At 43.1% G+C, this 14448-nt stretch overlaps 1 protein-coding gene across 1 annotated transcript in view; it reads right to left on the bottom strand.

Annotated features, from left to right (window-relative positions):
- The window catches only part of SLC26A4 (solute carrier family 26 member 4), a 54443-nt gene extending 40347 nt beyond the window's left edge, over positions 1–14096 (bottom strand). The window contains exons 1-4 of the mRNA XM_023183110.1: positions 14059–14096; positions 11960–12178; positions 10330–10469; positions 1889–1999 (exon numbers count right to left, since the gene is read on the bottom strand). Coding sequence (XP_023038878.1) covers positions 1889–1999; positions 10330–10469; positions 11960–12123 — 415 coding nt within the window. The 5' untranslated portion in view covers positions 12124–12178; positions 14059–14096. The remainder of the gene's footprint in view (positions 1–1888; positions 2000–10329; positions 10470–11959; positions 12179–14058) is intronic.
- Positions 14097–14448: the final 352 nt, after the last annotated feature.

Genomic DNA, 14448 nt, shown 5'->3' with positions numbered 1-14448 from the left:
CAGTGAGCTGAGATCACACCACCCCACTCCAGCCTAGGTGACAGAGCCAGATCCTGTCTCAACAACAACAAAAAGAAACTAAAAAAGCAGATATCTTGAGGCATTCATGACCCAGAAACAGGCGAGAGAGACATGTAGGTAGATTATTATGATACAACATTCAGGATGCTTTGTGAGTATATCAAAAGGTTGTCTAACCTGTCTGTGTGTGATCCTCAGGTGTATGGGTGGTGGGGACGGGGATGAGAGTTGTCAGGAAAGGCTTTCTGGCAAAGGTGGCACATACATTGAGTGTTTACTTGTTCCACTCAATTTTTGTTTCATATAATCTCACTGATTTCCTAAGTGTCCAATATCCTAATCTCTGTGGATCTGAGTATCTTGATCAATATCAAAGGGTCCAAATTAGGATTAAAAAAAATAGCAAAGGAGTATGAAGTTTCTTTCTCTTTTAGTAAGACAAAACATTTTTTCATATCAAATGTCAATCTGTAAGATTTTATATTTTTAAAAAAATTATTTTTTTCCGGCAACTGCTCCGTTTACTACTGTTATTTTTATCTATGATGATGATGATGATTCTACCCTTTCACCATGGAAGTCTTTATGGTTTTGAGGTCCCAAAACCCAGCCCCAATCACCTGGAATATCTCAATGTATAGAATACCAAAGAGAAAAATCAGCTTCCATGTTCCTCATCCAAGCATTCAACACTAATTGATTCTCCAAGGTGAGGAAGTTCTTTCAATCAGTAACCTCTTTCTGATCTCATTCTAAGGAAATACAACTAAGGACAAAAACATGTGTTGGGGATAAAGTAGATGGTTGCATTTATTTCAAGAGGATCATTGAGGTAGACATGTCTAGCCAGCAGATGGATGTAGGAGCAAAATTTTCTCTAGTATAAATGTCAAAGTCACAAAATAGCATTAAAACACTCATTTACTAGGACATTCTAACAAATGAGAATTCAAATTTTAGGAAGAGCAGGAAAACTTATTATAAGCCATACCAAGAAAGAAAGCCAAGCTTAGCTTCTAAACTGTTTTGGTAAGATTTTGCCAGTCTTCTAATATTAGTGATTTAAAATAAGTATGCTCTTCAATTAAATCATGAATATGTATTTGATGAACATACTTAGTAATTTCTTTTCTTTTTTTTTTTTTTGAGACGGAGTCTCGCTCTGTCGCTCAAACTGGAGTGCAGTGGCCGGATCTCAGCTCACTGCAAGCTCCGCCTTTCTTTTTGGGTTCACGCCATTCTCCTGCCTCAGCCTCCCGAGTAGCTGGGACCATAGGCGCCCGCCACCTCACCCGGCTAGTTTTTTTTTTTTTTGTATTTTTTAGTAGAGACGGGGTTTCACCGGGTTAGCCAGGATGGTCTCAATCTCCTGACCTTGTGATCCACCTGTCTTGGCCTCCCAAAGTGCTGGGATTACAGGCTTGAGCCACCGTGCCTGGCCCATACTTAGTAATTTCTAAGTTAATCCAGTAAAATGGTAGGTTCAAAAACCTTGTGTCATTTTTGCCTTGTCATTTTGACTCCAAAAATGGAGTCAAATTTATCACGTTTTTAAAAACCAAAACATGCTAAAATGTTAAGGTAGGCTGTCATTTTCAGTTTTTCAATTTTTCTTCTTCATTAAAAAAAGTTACCTAACATCATTGAATAGAAAAAGTAGGCAAAACACTAAAATCCCATGTCCCTGAGAACATTAACAAAGATATATTAGGTTGGTGCAAATGTAATTGCGGTTTTCACAATTAAAAATATAAAGGTGAAAACCACAATTACTTTTGCTCCAACATAATAGAGGTATAATGCATTTAATATAGCCAAAACACTTTAAGCATGAGCAAATATAATTGTAAAATATGCTTATAATTACCAACTGAGATATGTCTTGATGTTCCAAAGATAAAGTATGTCAGGATAGGGAAAAAAGCAGAGTAGAGACCATATCCAACAGGAACTGCAGCTAGTAGGGCATATGCCATCCCTGCAAGCACATCCAAAGTGATTACATTCACAAACCAAAGTTAAGGTATGCAGAAAGTCCTCAACTTACAATGGTTCCACTTATGACTTTGACTTTATGATGGTGCAAAAGCAATATGCATTCAGTAGAAACCATACTTTAAGTAACCATACAACTATTTTGTTTTTCACTTTCAGTACATTATTCAGTAAATCACATGAGATATTCAGTATTTTATTATAAAATAGGCTTGTGTTAGATTATTTTTGCCCAACTGTAGGTTATTATAAGTGTTCTGAGCACATTTCAGGTAAGATAGCCTAAGCGATGATGTTCCATAGGTTAGGTGTATTAAGTGCATTTTTGACTTAAAATATGTTCAACTTGCAATGGGTTTATTAGGACGTAACTCATGATAAGTAGAGGAGCATCTGTCTTTCTACTGCACAAAGAAGGGCCTTTACACAGATACTCTCAATTTACAGTTTCAACAGATCAGCCTGCCCTGAGTTGGTCTCCTTATTTTGCATACAGACTTGCTATGCTAGGATGCAGAACAGGATCCAAATCACCTGGAACAATGATTGCATCTACAAACATCACCTGCTCAGATGAATTGACTCAATTGATCAGTAATTCAGTCGTCCACTAATCAGATCAGTGGGAAAAAACAATCAAGTCAATTGTTGATTAAAAACTTGGTCAGGCCCAGTGTTCCACACCTATAATCCCAGTGCTTTGGGAAGCCATAGGCAGGAGCATCAGATGAGCCCAGGAGTTTGAGAACCAGCCTGGAAAACATAGCAAGACTCCATCTCTACAATAAAATGAATGAGCCTGGCATACTGGTTCACGCCTGTAGACCTAGTTATTAAGGAGGCTGAGGTGGGAGGATTGCTTGAGCCCAGGAGTTTGAGGTTACAGTGAGCTATGATCGTGCCACTGCACTCCAGCCTGGGCAACAGAGCAAGACCTTGTGTCTAAAAAAGGAAAAAAATATTGGTCGATTCAGTACAAAGGCTCAGACCAGTTTTGCACAGAGGCAGTTGTGTCTGAGCTCAGTGTTTCTCTGCATTATGAGGGACACAGTCATTGTTACCCTGCCCTTTCTCCTTTCTTGGTGCGGGAAGAAAAGTTAGATCTAAAGAAAAAAATATGATAATTATACACAGCAGCAGACAAGACAATGCTACCCTAATGAAGTTGACCAGCGCCTCCGCTAGGCAATGCCAGCAGCCCCCAGACCCATGAATTTCTGGCGATAGAGAAATCAACATTCTAGTTTACATGAGGGTTAGAAGAGGATAATGACATTCTTTTCCTTGGTTAAATACTTAGATAGTCAGCATATCTTACTCCGTTTTACCTCCTCACCCTTCACTCACTCACAATGAGAGAAAATCAAGCCTTTTGACCCTGGAGTCATTAATAAGGAATTATGTTTATAGTAGTTTATTAAAAATGGCAACAGCCTGAATATGCTGGCCCCCATGCACTCAATATCACTTATCAGATGAATGTCCCCAAGCGGGGAAGTGGTTAACTAAGTTATGCTTCATACTCCGTAATTCTATGAAATGAAATTGATGTGATGCTCAGAAGTACATTCACTAACATGGAGAGATATGAAATAAAAAGGAAAAAAGTAAGTAAAATCAAGATTCAAAACTGACAGGTATGTACGCTCCCACTTCTGTAAAAAATACACTCCCACTCCAGCCTGTGGGAGTGTCTGCGTTAAAAAATCTGGAGGGGCCGGGCGCGGTGGGTCACACCTGTAATCCCAGCACTTTGGGAGGCTGAGGTGGGTGCATCACGAGGTCAGGAGCTCAAGACCACCCTGGCCAAGATGGTGAAACCCTGTCTCTACTAAAAATACAAAAATTAGCCAGGTATAGTGACGGGCACCTGTAATCCCAGCTACTCGGGATGCTGAGGCAGATAATTCCTTGAACCCAGGAAGCGGAGGTTGCAGTAAGCCGAGATTGCGCCACTGCACTCCAGCCTGGGCAACAGAGCAAGACTCCATCTCAAAAAAAAGAAAAAAAAATCTGGAGGTATTTTGAATGTAATACGAAGTAATTCAGATACACAAGAAACACCATACCCAATGAATAATACAATAAACTTTCATGTATCCATCATCTACCTTAAGAAATAAATTACTGCCAATGCAGTGGAAACTCTCAGTATATTCTTCCTCAATCACATCCTCTTTCCTCCCTCCACTCTCAGAAGGCAACAATTATCCTGAATTTGGTGCTTATTATTTCCAGACATTTCATTATACTTTTATACAGATATGTATTTATGTGTCTAAGAAGATATTTACTAAAATATTGATGGGATATCTGTATGGTAGGATCAGAGGAGACTTCTAGTTTGTGGTGGAGGTGTTTTTTCATGTTCCTTATGTGTATTTTCTAGTTTTCTACAATGAGCATTCATTCATTCAACAACAGTTGATTATGCACCTACCATGTGTCAGGCACTGTTAAAACAGAGTCTCTGCCCTTGTGGAGTTTGTATTCTAGAAAAATATATCTGTTAGTACAATTGTTTTAATATATAAATCACAAACAGGGATTGCAATAGTCAGTAGTCCCAAGAGCATGGAATAGAATAGGAAGGTGACTCCACAGAAGGAAGACAAGAAAAGAAGGAGCAGGGGATGAAAGCACAACTTCTCTATTTCGTATGGACAGTTTTCAAGTCCTTCTCAAAATTCCATTTCCCTAAACTGGGCTCTGCAGTTCTTAATACACCTGGAAAAGGGGAACTTTTCAGTTTTCATATAAAGTGTCCCATTTAGGGACCACTACTACTCAAATATATTGTAATCATCTTAATTATAAAGAAACTTGGTAGAACAGTTTTAAAATTATACAATTTGTAAAGAAATCTGGAGCCAGGTGTGGTGGCTCATGCCTGTAATCCTAGCATTTTGGGAGGCTGAGGTGGGTAAATCACTGAAGCCAGGAGTTCAAGACCAGCCTGGCCAACATGGTGAAACCTCATCTCTACTAAAAATACAAAAAGTAGCTGGGGGTGGGGTGGTACACGCCTGTAATTTCCGCTACTCGGGAGGCTCAGGCTCAAGAATATCTTGAATCCAGGAGGCGGTGGTTGCAGTGAGCCAAGATTATACCACTACACTCCAGCCTGTGTGACAGAAGACTCTGTCTGAAAAAATAATAATAATAATTAAAAGAAGTCTGAGCCATTGATTTAAATGATAGAATCTCTCTGTTAGTAGTCATGATGTATAGGATGGTGACATATACTGATAAAGCAGGTGCTAATAAACAGTTGAAATTTATATTAAATTTAAATTTCATCTAAAGGTAAAGCCTTCCACCATGTGAGGACGCAGCAAGGAGACAGGCTGTCACCAGAAACTGAATCTGCAGGCACCTTTATGTTGCAGAAATAAATGTCTGTTGCTTACACAAACAAATAAATAAAAGTCAAAAGGAGAAAGCAGACATCAGACTCCTTAAAGCTGTGAATAAAGATAGCCCTACAAGGGTTGCATCGCTCTTTTGCTGTCTGATGGGAATTTTTTTAATAACTAAAATCAGAAAGATCCCATCATCCTTAGCAACCTCCTGGCTTCCCAGTAACCTGAGCTGGTCTTCTCAGAGTTGTTCTACTACTCAGCTGCTCAGCCAGTGGTTACGTTATGGACACTGTCATCACTGGAAACCACAACACCACCTCCAAAATCTGAATTTTGAGCCTCTCTCAACCTATAGCCACCAAGCCTTCCAGCTCACCTACCGCAGAATCCTTATTGCAACATTTATTTGTGTTCATGAGGCTTCTAATCAATTAACCGATCCACTTTCTCCCTATCCTCCACACCTTCCTGTCTTCACTTCCACCCTTGCCCACATAGATGCCATGGAATTTTGCAAATATTCTTAACTCCCTTTTTTCTCTCTCTCCTTCCTTCCTTTTCTTGTCTGGCAAAACCCCAATTTGGCTGACCTCAAACATCCACCTTTTCCATGACAGCCTTCAAGCAGCTAGGTAAACTGAACTGAAGGCATCTACATCTGGGCTAACGAATTTCATGTAAAATGTGTGACCACAAGTGCCAGATGGGCACTCAACACTGCCTGGGGACCCAATTACATTTCCTCAGGGGGTGTGCCTTTCCTTTCTTTGAGACAACTGTTCAAACCTCCCCTACTTGCCTCAATCTGCCCAAACCCTTCTCCACCAGACTCAAAGTTAAGAGACATATTCTGCTTTTAATCGAAAACACAGAATCCATGAGATGCTCCCAAGTTGCTTTTCATCAAAATTTCAAACCTGTCTTCATCTGCACCATTTGGGCTATCTTCCTTTGAAAAGGGAAGAAATATCTCCTGCCTTTAAGGAGTAATTCTCCTAATTCTGTTCTCAAACCCCTCCACGCTTGCCCCTTTTTGCTACTTTGCTACTCCTAATTCTGTTCTCAAACCCCTCCACGCTTGCCCCTATTTCTCCTGTACTTCTTGCACCACAGATCTCTTTCTACTAGGTCATTCCTATCGGTTCACAAATATGTTCTAGTATCTCCCATACTGAGAAAAACAAATTCTCCCTTCACTCTATCTTTATCTCTATCTCCCTCTGATTCATGGCAAAACTTCTTAAAAGCAGTCTGTAATCCTTCATCATACCCTACCCCTCAGGCATATTCAACACTCTCGTCCCCTCTATGCTTTTTTTTTTTTTTTTTTAACCTTCTCTTTTGGCTTCTGATTCCACATTCCTTTGGTTGTTCTTTGTCTTCAACTTCCTGGGCCCAGCTTTCTCAGGTTCTTGGCTGCCCCTCTCCTTGCCTTCCTAACCTCTAAGTACTCTGGCTCTCTTTTCTTCTACACCTGCCCTTTCTTCCTAGGTAATCACAGGCATTCCCACTCTTGTAAATATCACCTTTTTAACGATGCTTTCCTGATTTTTATGTCTGGCCTAGACATCCCCTCTGACCTTGACACTTGCAGTAGCTCCCACTTCTCTATGTGGCATCTCCACTTGGAGGTCTTACCCCTGCATCTCAAACTTAGCATATCCAAAAGGAAACTTGATTTCCTATCCCAAACCTGCTCCTCAGCCTGTCTTTGCCATTTGGATAAATGATGTAATGATCTACCCGGTTGCTCAAGCCAACAACCTTGGAGGCATCTGTGATTTTCATCCACACTCATCAGTATGCATCAGTGATTCCTACTGCACAATATATTCCAGATCTTGCAGCTCTCTTCATAGCCTGCCTCATCCGGTTCAAGCTGACACACCTATTCTCCCTTTAATTCACAGCAATATCCCCACAGGGCCAGGAATAAATGAGGCAAATGAGGTGCCTAGGGCACAATATTTAAAGAGGCACTCACCCACACTACAATTCTTCCTCTTCCTCCCTGGAAAATACTAAGTTTTCTGGCCTCAGGGCCTTTGCACCTTTACCTGGTACACTCTTTTTTTCTGCTTATCACATGGCTGTCTCCTTCTCATTATCTTGTCTTTGACTAAATTTCACCTTCTCAGTAAGGTCTTCCTGGACCATTGTATCTAAAATAGACCTCCCTTCCTGGCTAGGTGCGGGGGCTCACACCTGTAATCTCAGCACTTTGGGAGGCTGAGGCAGGCAGATCACTTGAGCCTAGGAGTTCCAGACCAGCCTGGGCAACATGGTGAAACCCTGTCTCTACAAAAAATACAAAAATTAGCTAAGCATGGTGGCACATGCCTGTAGTTCCGGCTACTGAGGAGGCTGAGATGGGAGGGTCACCTGGGCCTAGGAGGCCAAGGCTGCTGTGATGTCACCACTGCACTCCAGCCTCGGCAACAGGGCAAGACCCTGTCTCAAAAAAATATAAAAATAAAGATCCACCTTTCAAATTAATCCCTATTACAGTATATTTAATCCACCACAATAGATATTGCAATCTATAATTATTTTCGTATTTATCTACTTATTTAATTCCCATCCCTACCCCTCAAAATAATTTTACAAAGCTCCATGAGGTCAGCACCTATGCCTGTTTATGAACCACTGAATCCACATGACTGGATACCTGGCCTACAAAATTCGTTTATAAATATTTATTAAGTGAATGAATGATAAATGAATGTATAAGTAAGCCAGATTAACCTCCCAGAAATTCACCTTATGCAGATAACTTTATAGAGATAATGTTTCTAGAAAAACATGTTACCCATAAACTAAGAAACTACACAATAGACACCGGATTAAAATCCCAGCTGTACCACTTATCAGCTTCATGACCCTGGGCAAGATTTAATAGATTTCTCACCTACTGAAAATGAAATAATAATGGACCTACCTAGCAGGATTGTTATGAGGATTAAATGAGATAACTGGCAACATTCTTACTTAGCATAGTGTCTCATGCTTATAAACAAAATGAATTCTTATAAGACACTTGCCTATGAAAACTGGGGAGACATGGAGCATGAAGCATCATTTTTCATATGTAAAGAGGATTCATTATCAGGAATGCAATTCAATCTTTTTCACTAAATATACCATCTCTTATGTGCCTGTCTCTGTGCTAGGCACCTGCTGAACAAACATGAATTAGGCATGGTTCCCGTCCCCCAGGAGTCACAGGGTGTCGCCATGTCACAGCCCTTAGAGCACAGTGTAGAATACTTGGCGTTGTCTAACTTATGAATTGCACAGCCCATCCTAGTCTCTCTCCCATCCACTTTTGTGATTAAGAACATGCTTGATCGGGTTGAGGCTCCACCCTGGGTTCATAGGCCATCCTCCTTCTCTGAGGGCATCTACCTGGCCTGATCTGAGCAATCTTGAAAGCTCCATAGCCAAATTTTAGCTCATGATATTGCTCAACATTCATTACTAGCTTCTGAAATAGTCTATTTTCAAGCCATCCCCACCCCACCCTACTTCCCATCGCTTGGCAAACTCAGACTTAGTCATCAGGGAAACTCAGTTTTAACATTCAACTTCCAGGAAGCCATTCAAGATCCCCTAAGACCGCTTTGAGTGACCCTCATTTGCACTCCCTTAGCAAGTAATTTGCACTCCCCTGCCAGAGTCCTTATCACATTGAATTATCTCTTTCTCCATTGGACTATGAGTTCCTTGGAAGCAGAGGATGCATCTTATTCATGTCAGCATATGTAACGCCTGGAACATATTAGGTGTTTCACAAATTATAATAAATAACAACATTTCTGTTTTCATGATTCAGGGTCTTTGGGAAATTGGTCAGGGTGTTGGGTGTGGGACAGAAACGAAATGGTGGGGATGGGGGACAGATGAGAAAGCCATACTGCTAGGCACTGACTATACAACAGATTTCTAAGATGCTTATGGGAATATTATGGTATGAACTCAGTTTATAAAACAGTAAATAACTACCTATGTTGGCACATTTTCCCACAGACTAAAATAAGAGGATGATTTTTTTTGAAAAAAGGATGAGGGGCAGACAAAACATTCATGTGGAGTCCAGGCTAGGAAGCTTCCTTTATTTTTCCTTAAGCCAGTTTCAAACTGCACCTCAAGATCCATGTTTGGGAGGCTGGACATGGTAGCTCATGCCTGTAATCTCAGTACTTTGGGATACCAAGGCGGGTGGATCACTTGAGGTTAGGAGTTCCAGACCACCCTGGCCAACATGGTGAAACCCCGTCTCTACTAAAAACACAAAAATTAGCTGGACATGGTGGCATGTGTCTGTAGTCCCAGCTACTCAGAAGGCTGAGGCATGAGAATCACTTGAAGCCGAGAGGCCAAGGTTGCAAATGAGCCAAGACTGCACCATTGTACACCAGCCTGGGTGACAGAGCAAGACTCTGTCTCTAAAAAGCAAAACAAAACAAAACAAACAAATGAAAAAGATCCATGTGTGGATATAAAATAATTTAATGTGCTGCAATCATCATTTTAAAAACCTAAGCATAATAGAACAAAGTGAAAAATTAGCATATTGTAATAAGTATTTTACAGGAACTTTAGATATACATGTACATATCATGATGTAACACATATTTCTTTTTTTTTTTTTTAACCTTGACTTGAAACTCTTTACACATTTCTTACTGTGAATTGTGGTCAATAAAAATTGAGAAGCCACTGCCTAGTATATGCCTCTAAATTGGCGCTCTGTATGTAGTGTGGCTGCAGTTTCCCAGGAAGAGAACTCTAAGGAAGAGGAGAAAAGAGGTGACTCTCTCCACTGAGGGGCTCTACAGGAAAGATAAAGGCCTTGAAGGGTAAGCAAACATCTGTCACAGACCTATGGTAGCTGGGGAGAAGTGTTAAACTCCTTCTGGAGACCAGAACTGTCAGTCCACCAACATCTTACCTTGCAGCGTGGCCACTAGCCCAGTACTAACTCCCGAAACGATGTCACTAAGCAGCCATTCCTTGACTCGGTATTTGGGCAGCCACTCCAAGATGGGCAGGAGAGTCTTTAGTGCACCAAAGGCTCTCTTTCTTGAACAACTATCAAAAAGCAAGAAAACTGGGTTTTCTATCCAATCTCAGTCACAATCAATTTGCAAATCACAAAGCTGTGAGCTGAATTCTGCTGATGTTTGTAGCTATTTAGAAAAAGAACAAGAATTTCATGGAAAATAATAACCCTGAAGTGCTTACCATGCTTTTGCCAAGAACTGTAACTATCCTTTTAAATGCATTCTTCTAGAAAACACAGGATTAAGTGTCCCACCCCTTGCTCACCTTTTTAATCCTCTGAGAAAATATTCCTACACAAAAACCTATTTTCTGGTCCAGCCCGAGACTGATGGATGTGGAGTCTCTAAATGGAGATTAATTTTCAGACTCCTAATCCAGGTGCCTTATTATTATTATTTTCTTTAAAGAAAATAAACACACTGAGTGTATTTTGGCAATACAAGCCTGGAGCTAGTTTTTACAAAAATCTTAGCATGAGGAATGTATAACTTATACCTTGCTACTTAGTTGTTTTTAAATTCAATGATAAAAGAAAAATATCAAAAGTAGGTGGTATTATATAACTCCTGATTTGAATAAATTGTTTTTTTAAATTATGGTATTTATGGGACTATTGGACATTTTAACAATGACTCATTCTTTGATATTAAGGAGTTATTTTTAGATATTAAGGTGTGATCATGAAATGTGGTTATATTTTTTAAGAGTCTTTAAAGATACGCAGTAAAATACATAAAGACAGTATGCTATATGGGATTTGCTTAAAAATAATAGTAGAGGGAGCAAGTAGGTGTCGATATAACAAACAAGATTAACTTGGAGTTGATCACTGTTGAGGCTGAGTGATGGGTAGAAACGGTGGGGGTGGGGAGTTCATTATACTATTACGTCTACTTATGCATATATTTGAAATGTTCTATAATGAAAGGTTTTAGAAACTCTAATTTCTTGATGTTCGTGACATCTAGTTACAGCACGTTTGGGTTTAGAGACTGAGGGTGGCTCTCCGTAGGGGTCCCACTGCCTGCTGGTGAAGTACTTGGCACACCCCGCGCTCGCCTAGGTTCTAGCTTGCATTCTGGTCTCTAACTGAATGGTAGCTCGCCTACTTAGCTTGAGGGTTTCAAGGACTCCTCCTGGTCAAGAGCTGGGTTTCCCTATTCATTTCATTTAAACGAGCTCCCAAGAAGGCAACAGGGATCCACTGTACCCCAAGGGGCACTCTAAGTTTCCTTCAGAGAGGAAAAAGAGAGATGGGGCTCCCAGTACCCACTCTCCCCAAAGGCGAGTTTCCCAGATAAGTTCAATTCGGGCCCGAGACCGATGGAGTCATCCTCCGACCAGAAGGGCTGTGTGGAGGACCGGAGTCCCAAAGTTGGGCCTGTGGGAGAAGCAGCTGGCGCGCAGGAGCTCCGCCGCCCGCACCCCACGCTCGCCCGCAGGGGACGCCCTCCCCCCACGCCAAATCGTGGACGCTCGACTCCGCTTCTCCCCAAGCGGGCCCGCGCGGCCGCTACCTGCAGCACTTGGTCAGGCTCTCCCGCAGCGTCTTGCGCTCCTGCAGGCGCCGCTCGTGCTGTTGCTGGAAAGCGAGCTCGCTGTAGACCGGCCGCGATACAACATAACTGCAACTGTATTCGGGGAGCTGCGGCGGCTCCGACCTGCCACCCGGCGCTGCCATGACCTGCTAGCCAGAGGACAGCGAGGAGGAAGGAGATACGGTGCGGGAGGACGATCTGAGGTGAAGAGCGAGGAACAGAAAGAAAGGGGTCACCTGTTAGCTGTCGCCCGGCCCCCCGCCAGCTTCAGTCGAACACAGAGAGTCTGGTCCGCGTCCTGCAGCCCTCGGCGCTCGCGACAAGCGCCCCACGGCGAGCACGACCAGCCTGCAAGTGGGCACCTGAGAACCTTTGGATCCCGTAGCCTGCACCCACTGAGCGGGGTTCCCCAAACTTGAAGAGAGTGAGCCCTGCTTTGGGGGCTTCCCAAGCTCCATCCAGTCCCCTCCGGCCGGCAGCTAGGGCGCTGTCCGCGTTCTGAAATCTCCCTTAAACCAAGGGGCTGGGGCAGGGACCAAGGGAGCGTGCAAGGCTGGAAGGGACCCTGAAAGTTCCTCCCTCCCCGCACCTAACCCCGGACGCAGCTCCAGGCGCGCACTAGAGGAGAGGTGCAGGCCCCCGGGCCAGGCGTGGAACCCTCAGGGCGCGCTCCGCCGGTCCCTAGGTGGCGGGCGCTGCAGGCACATTCCAGCAGCTGTCGCAGCCCTGCTGGCGGCAGAACTTTCAGTTTATTGAGCAACTCTCTTCCCCCGTCCTGTTTTCCGAGCCGCCTGTTCGCTCTCGGAGTCTCAGACATTTTTTGGTTGTCACACCTAGGGGGATGCTACTGGGATTTAGTGAGTAGAGGCCAGGGATGCTGCTAAACATCTTAAAATGAAGTTTGCTATCACTCTAAGGTTTTGCATGCGACTTAAACTGTACATTTATTAATAAATTGCTCCGTAAGCAATTTATTGTACTCCGAGTGAATGAGTCTCGGAGTACAGGCTGTACTGCCCCCTGTCCGCCTGCTCCGTGCCCCCTCACGAGTCCCATCCGCAACCCTCGAGGCCTCCCGAGGAGGGGAGCCCGGGCCGGGCGGTGTGGGCATCTTCAGGGAGAACTCACCTGTCTCTGCTCGCGCCCCGCCCGGAATGCCCCGGGGACGCCCCTTTCGCTGCCTTTATAGCGCTCTCAGAAGGCAGTGGGACGTTTTATTTACGGAGCAACAGAGACACCTTGGTCGAAGGGAAAGACACACACAGGCTGCGGTCTTTCCCAACCGATCCCATCAGGAAAGAAATCCTACCCCTTCTGCATTGTTTCCCTTTCCCGAACCGGAAAGGTTGAGACTCTTACTGGCTGCCACGCAGGGGCCACCCGGATCCTCACTCTTCCCCATTTACTAATCTTGCGGGTTGCGAGGTCAGGGGCGGGCCAGGCCTTGTGGGACTCCTTACAGGAGAGCAGAGCCCGCCTAGAGGAAGAGGTCCTCGGTCTCTGGGAGTGCTGACCTTGACTCCTAGGTTGTGTTATTCAGCGAACTCCACAGCCTGCCACAGGTGCTCTCATACCACATGGGGAAGAGGAGCAATGGCCAGGTTTCTATATTTATAAGCCCTTGGATTTCTAGAAAGTCTTTTAGGAGTATTCAGTGGGTGGAGGATATAGAGAGTTCACGATCTACTCAGATTTTAGCTATCTATTCTACGCGTGCATGTGTGTGTGTTTTATTTCACAATCCAAATCAAGCGTCCAGGTGGACCTTTCTTACCCGCTAGACTCTGTTTTTTTCTTTTTTCTCATTCTGCTGGACAATCAGGGAAAGAATAAACTGGACTACATGGAAATCAAGACTAGAAGAGAGAGGGGAAGAGCAGGAGCTATTCTACCTCACCAGTGTTTTGTCTTCTGTTGGGATAAACTTTGTTAAAACTAATGCATGGTTAAGATGAAGGGCAGAAGGAAGGGTTTGATAAACCAGAACATTCTCGCCTGATTATCAGTGTTCTGAAGTAAATACAGAAGAGGCTTCGAAATACAGACCTCTGTACATCAACCTTCGGTTACCCACCTACCTTGAATATACAGACCATGACAATTCTACGAGCTCCTGGAAACAGAATTCAGAACTCCCCTCCAGAGAACCCTGATGCAAATTCTCTGAAATGGTAGTCAGCATGTGTGTTTTCCTGAGAAGTGAATGAGTCAACAGCTTTCAACAGATCTTCAAAGGGTTACTTGACCCAATGAAGTTAAGAACCACTGAAGAAGAAACCTAAAAAGAAAATCCAGGTCATGAACTTCGCAATTTTTATTCACATACAGAGAAGAGGGGAGGAATCTCTTGTGTATGTTTCACTTATGTATACCAGTGGTTCTTAATAAAGGGCTTTTTTGCCCCCAGAGGTCAATGCCTGGAGACATTTTTTGGTTGTCACACCTAGGGGGATGCTACTGGGATTTAG

Source organism: Piliocolobus tephrosceles, chromosome 8 (assembly GCF_002776525.5).
Source record: "Piliocolobus tephrosceles isolate RC106 chromosome 8, ASM277652v3, whole genome shotgun sequence".
Classification (NCBI taxonomy): domain Eukaryota; kingdom Metazoa; phylum Chordata; class Mammalia; order Primates; family Cercopithecidae; genus Piliocolobus; species Piliocolobus tephrosceles.
Note: the sequence above shows the minus strand (reverse complement) of the source record. Positions and strands in the feature narration are given on the sequence as shown.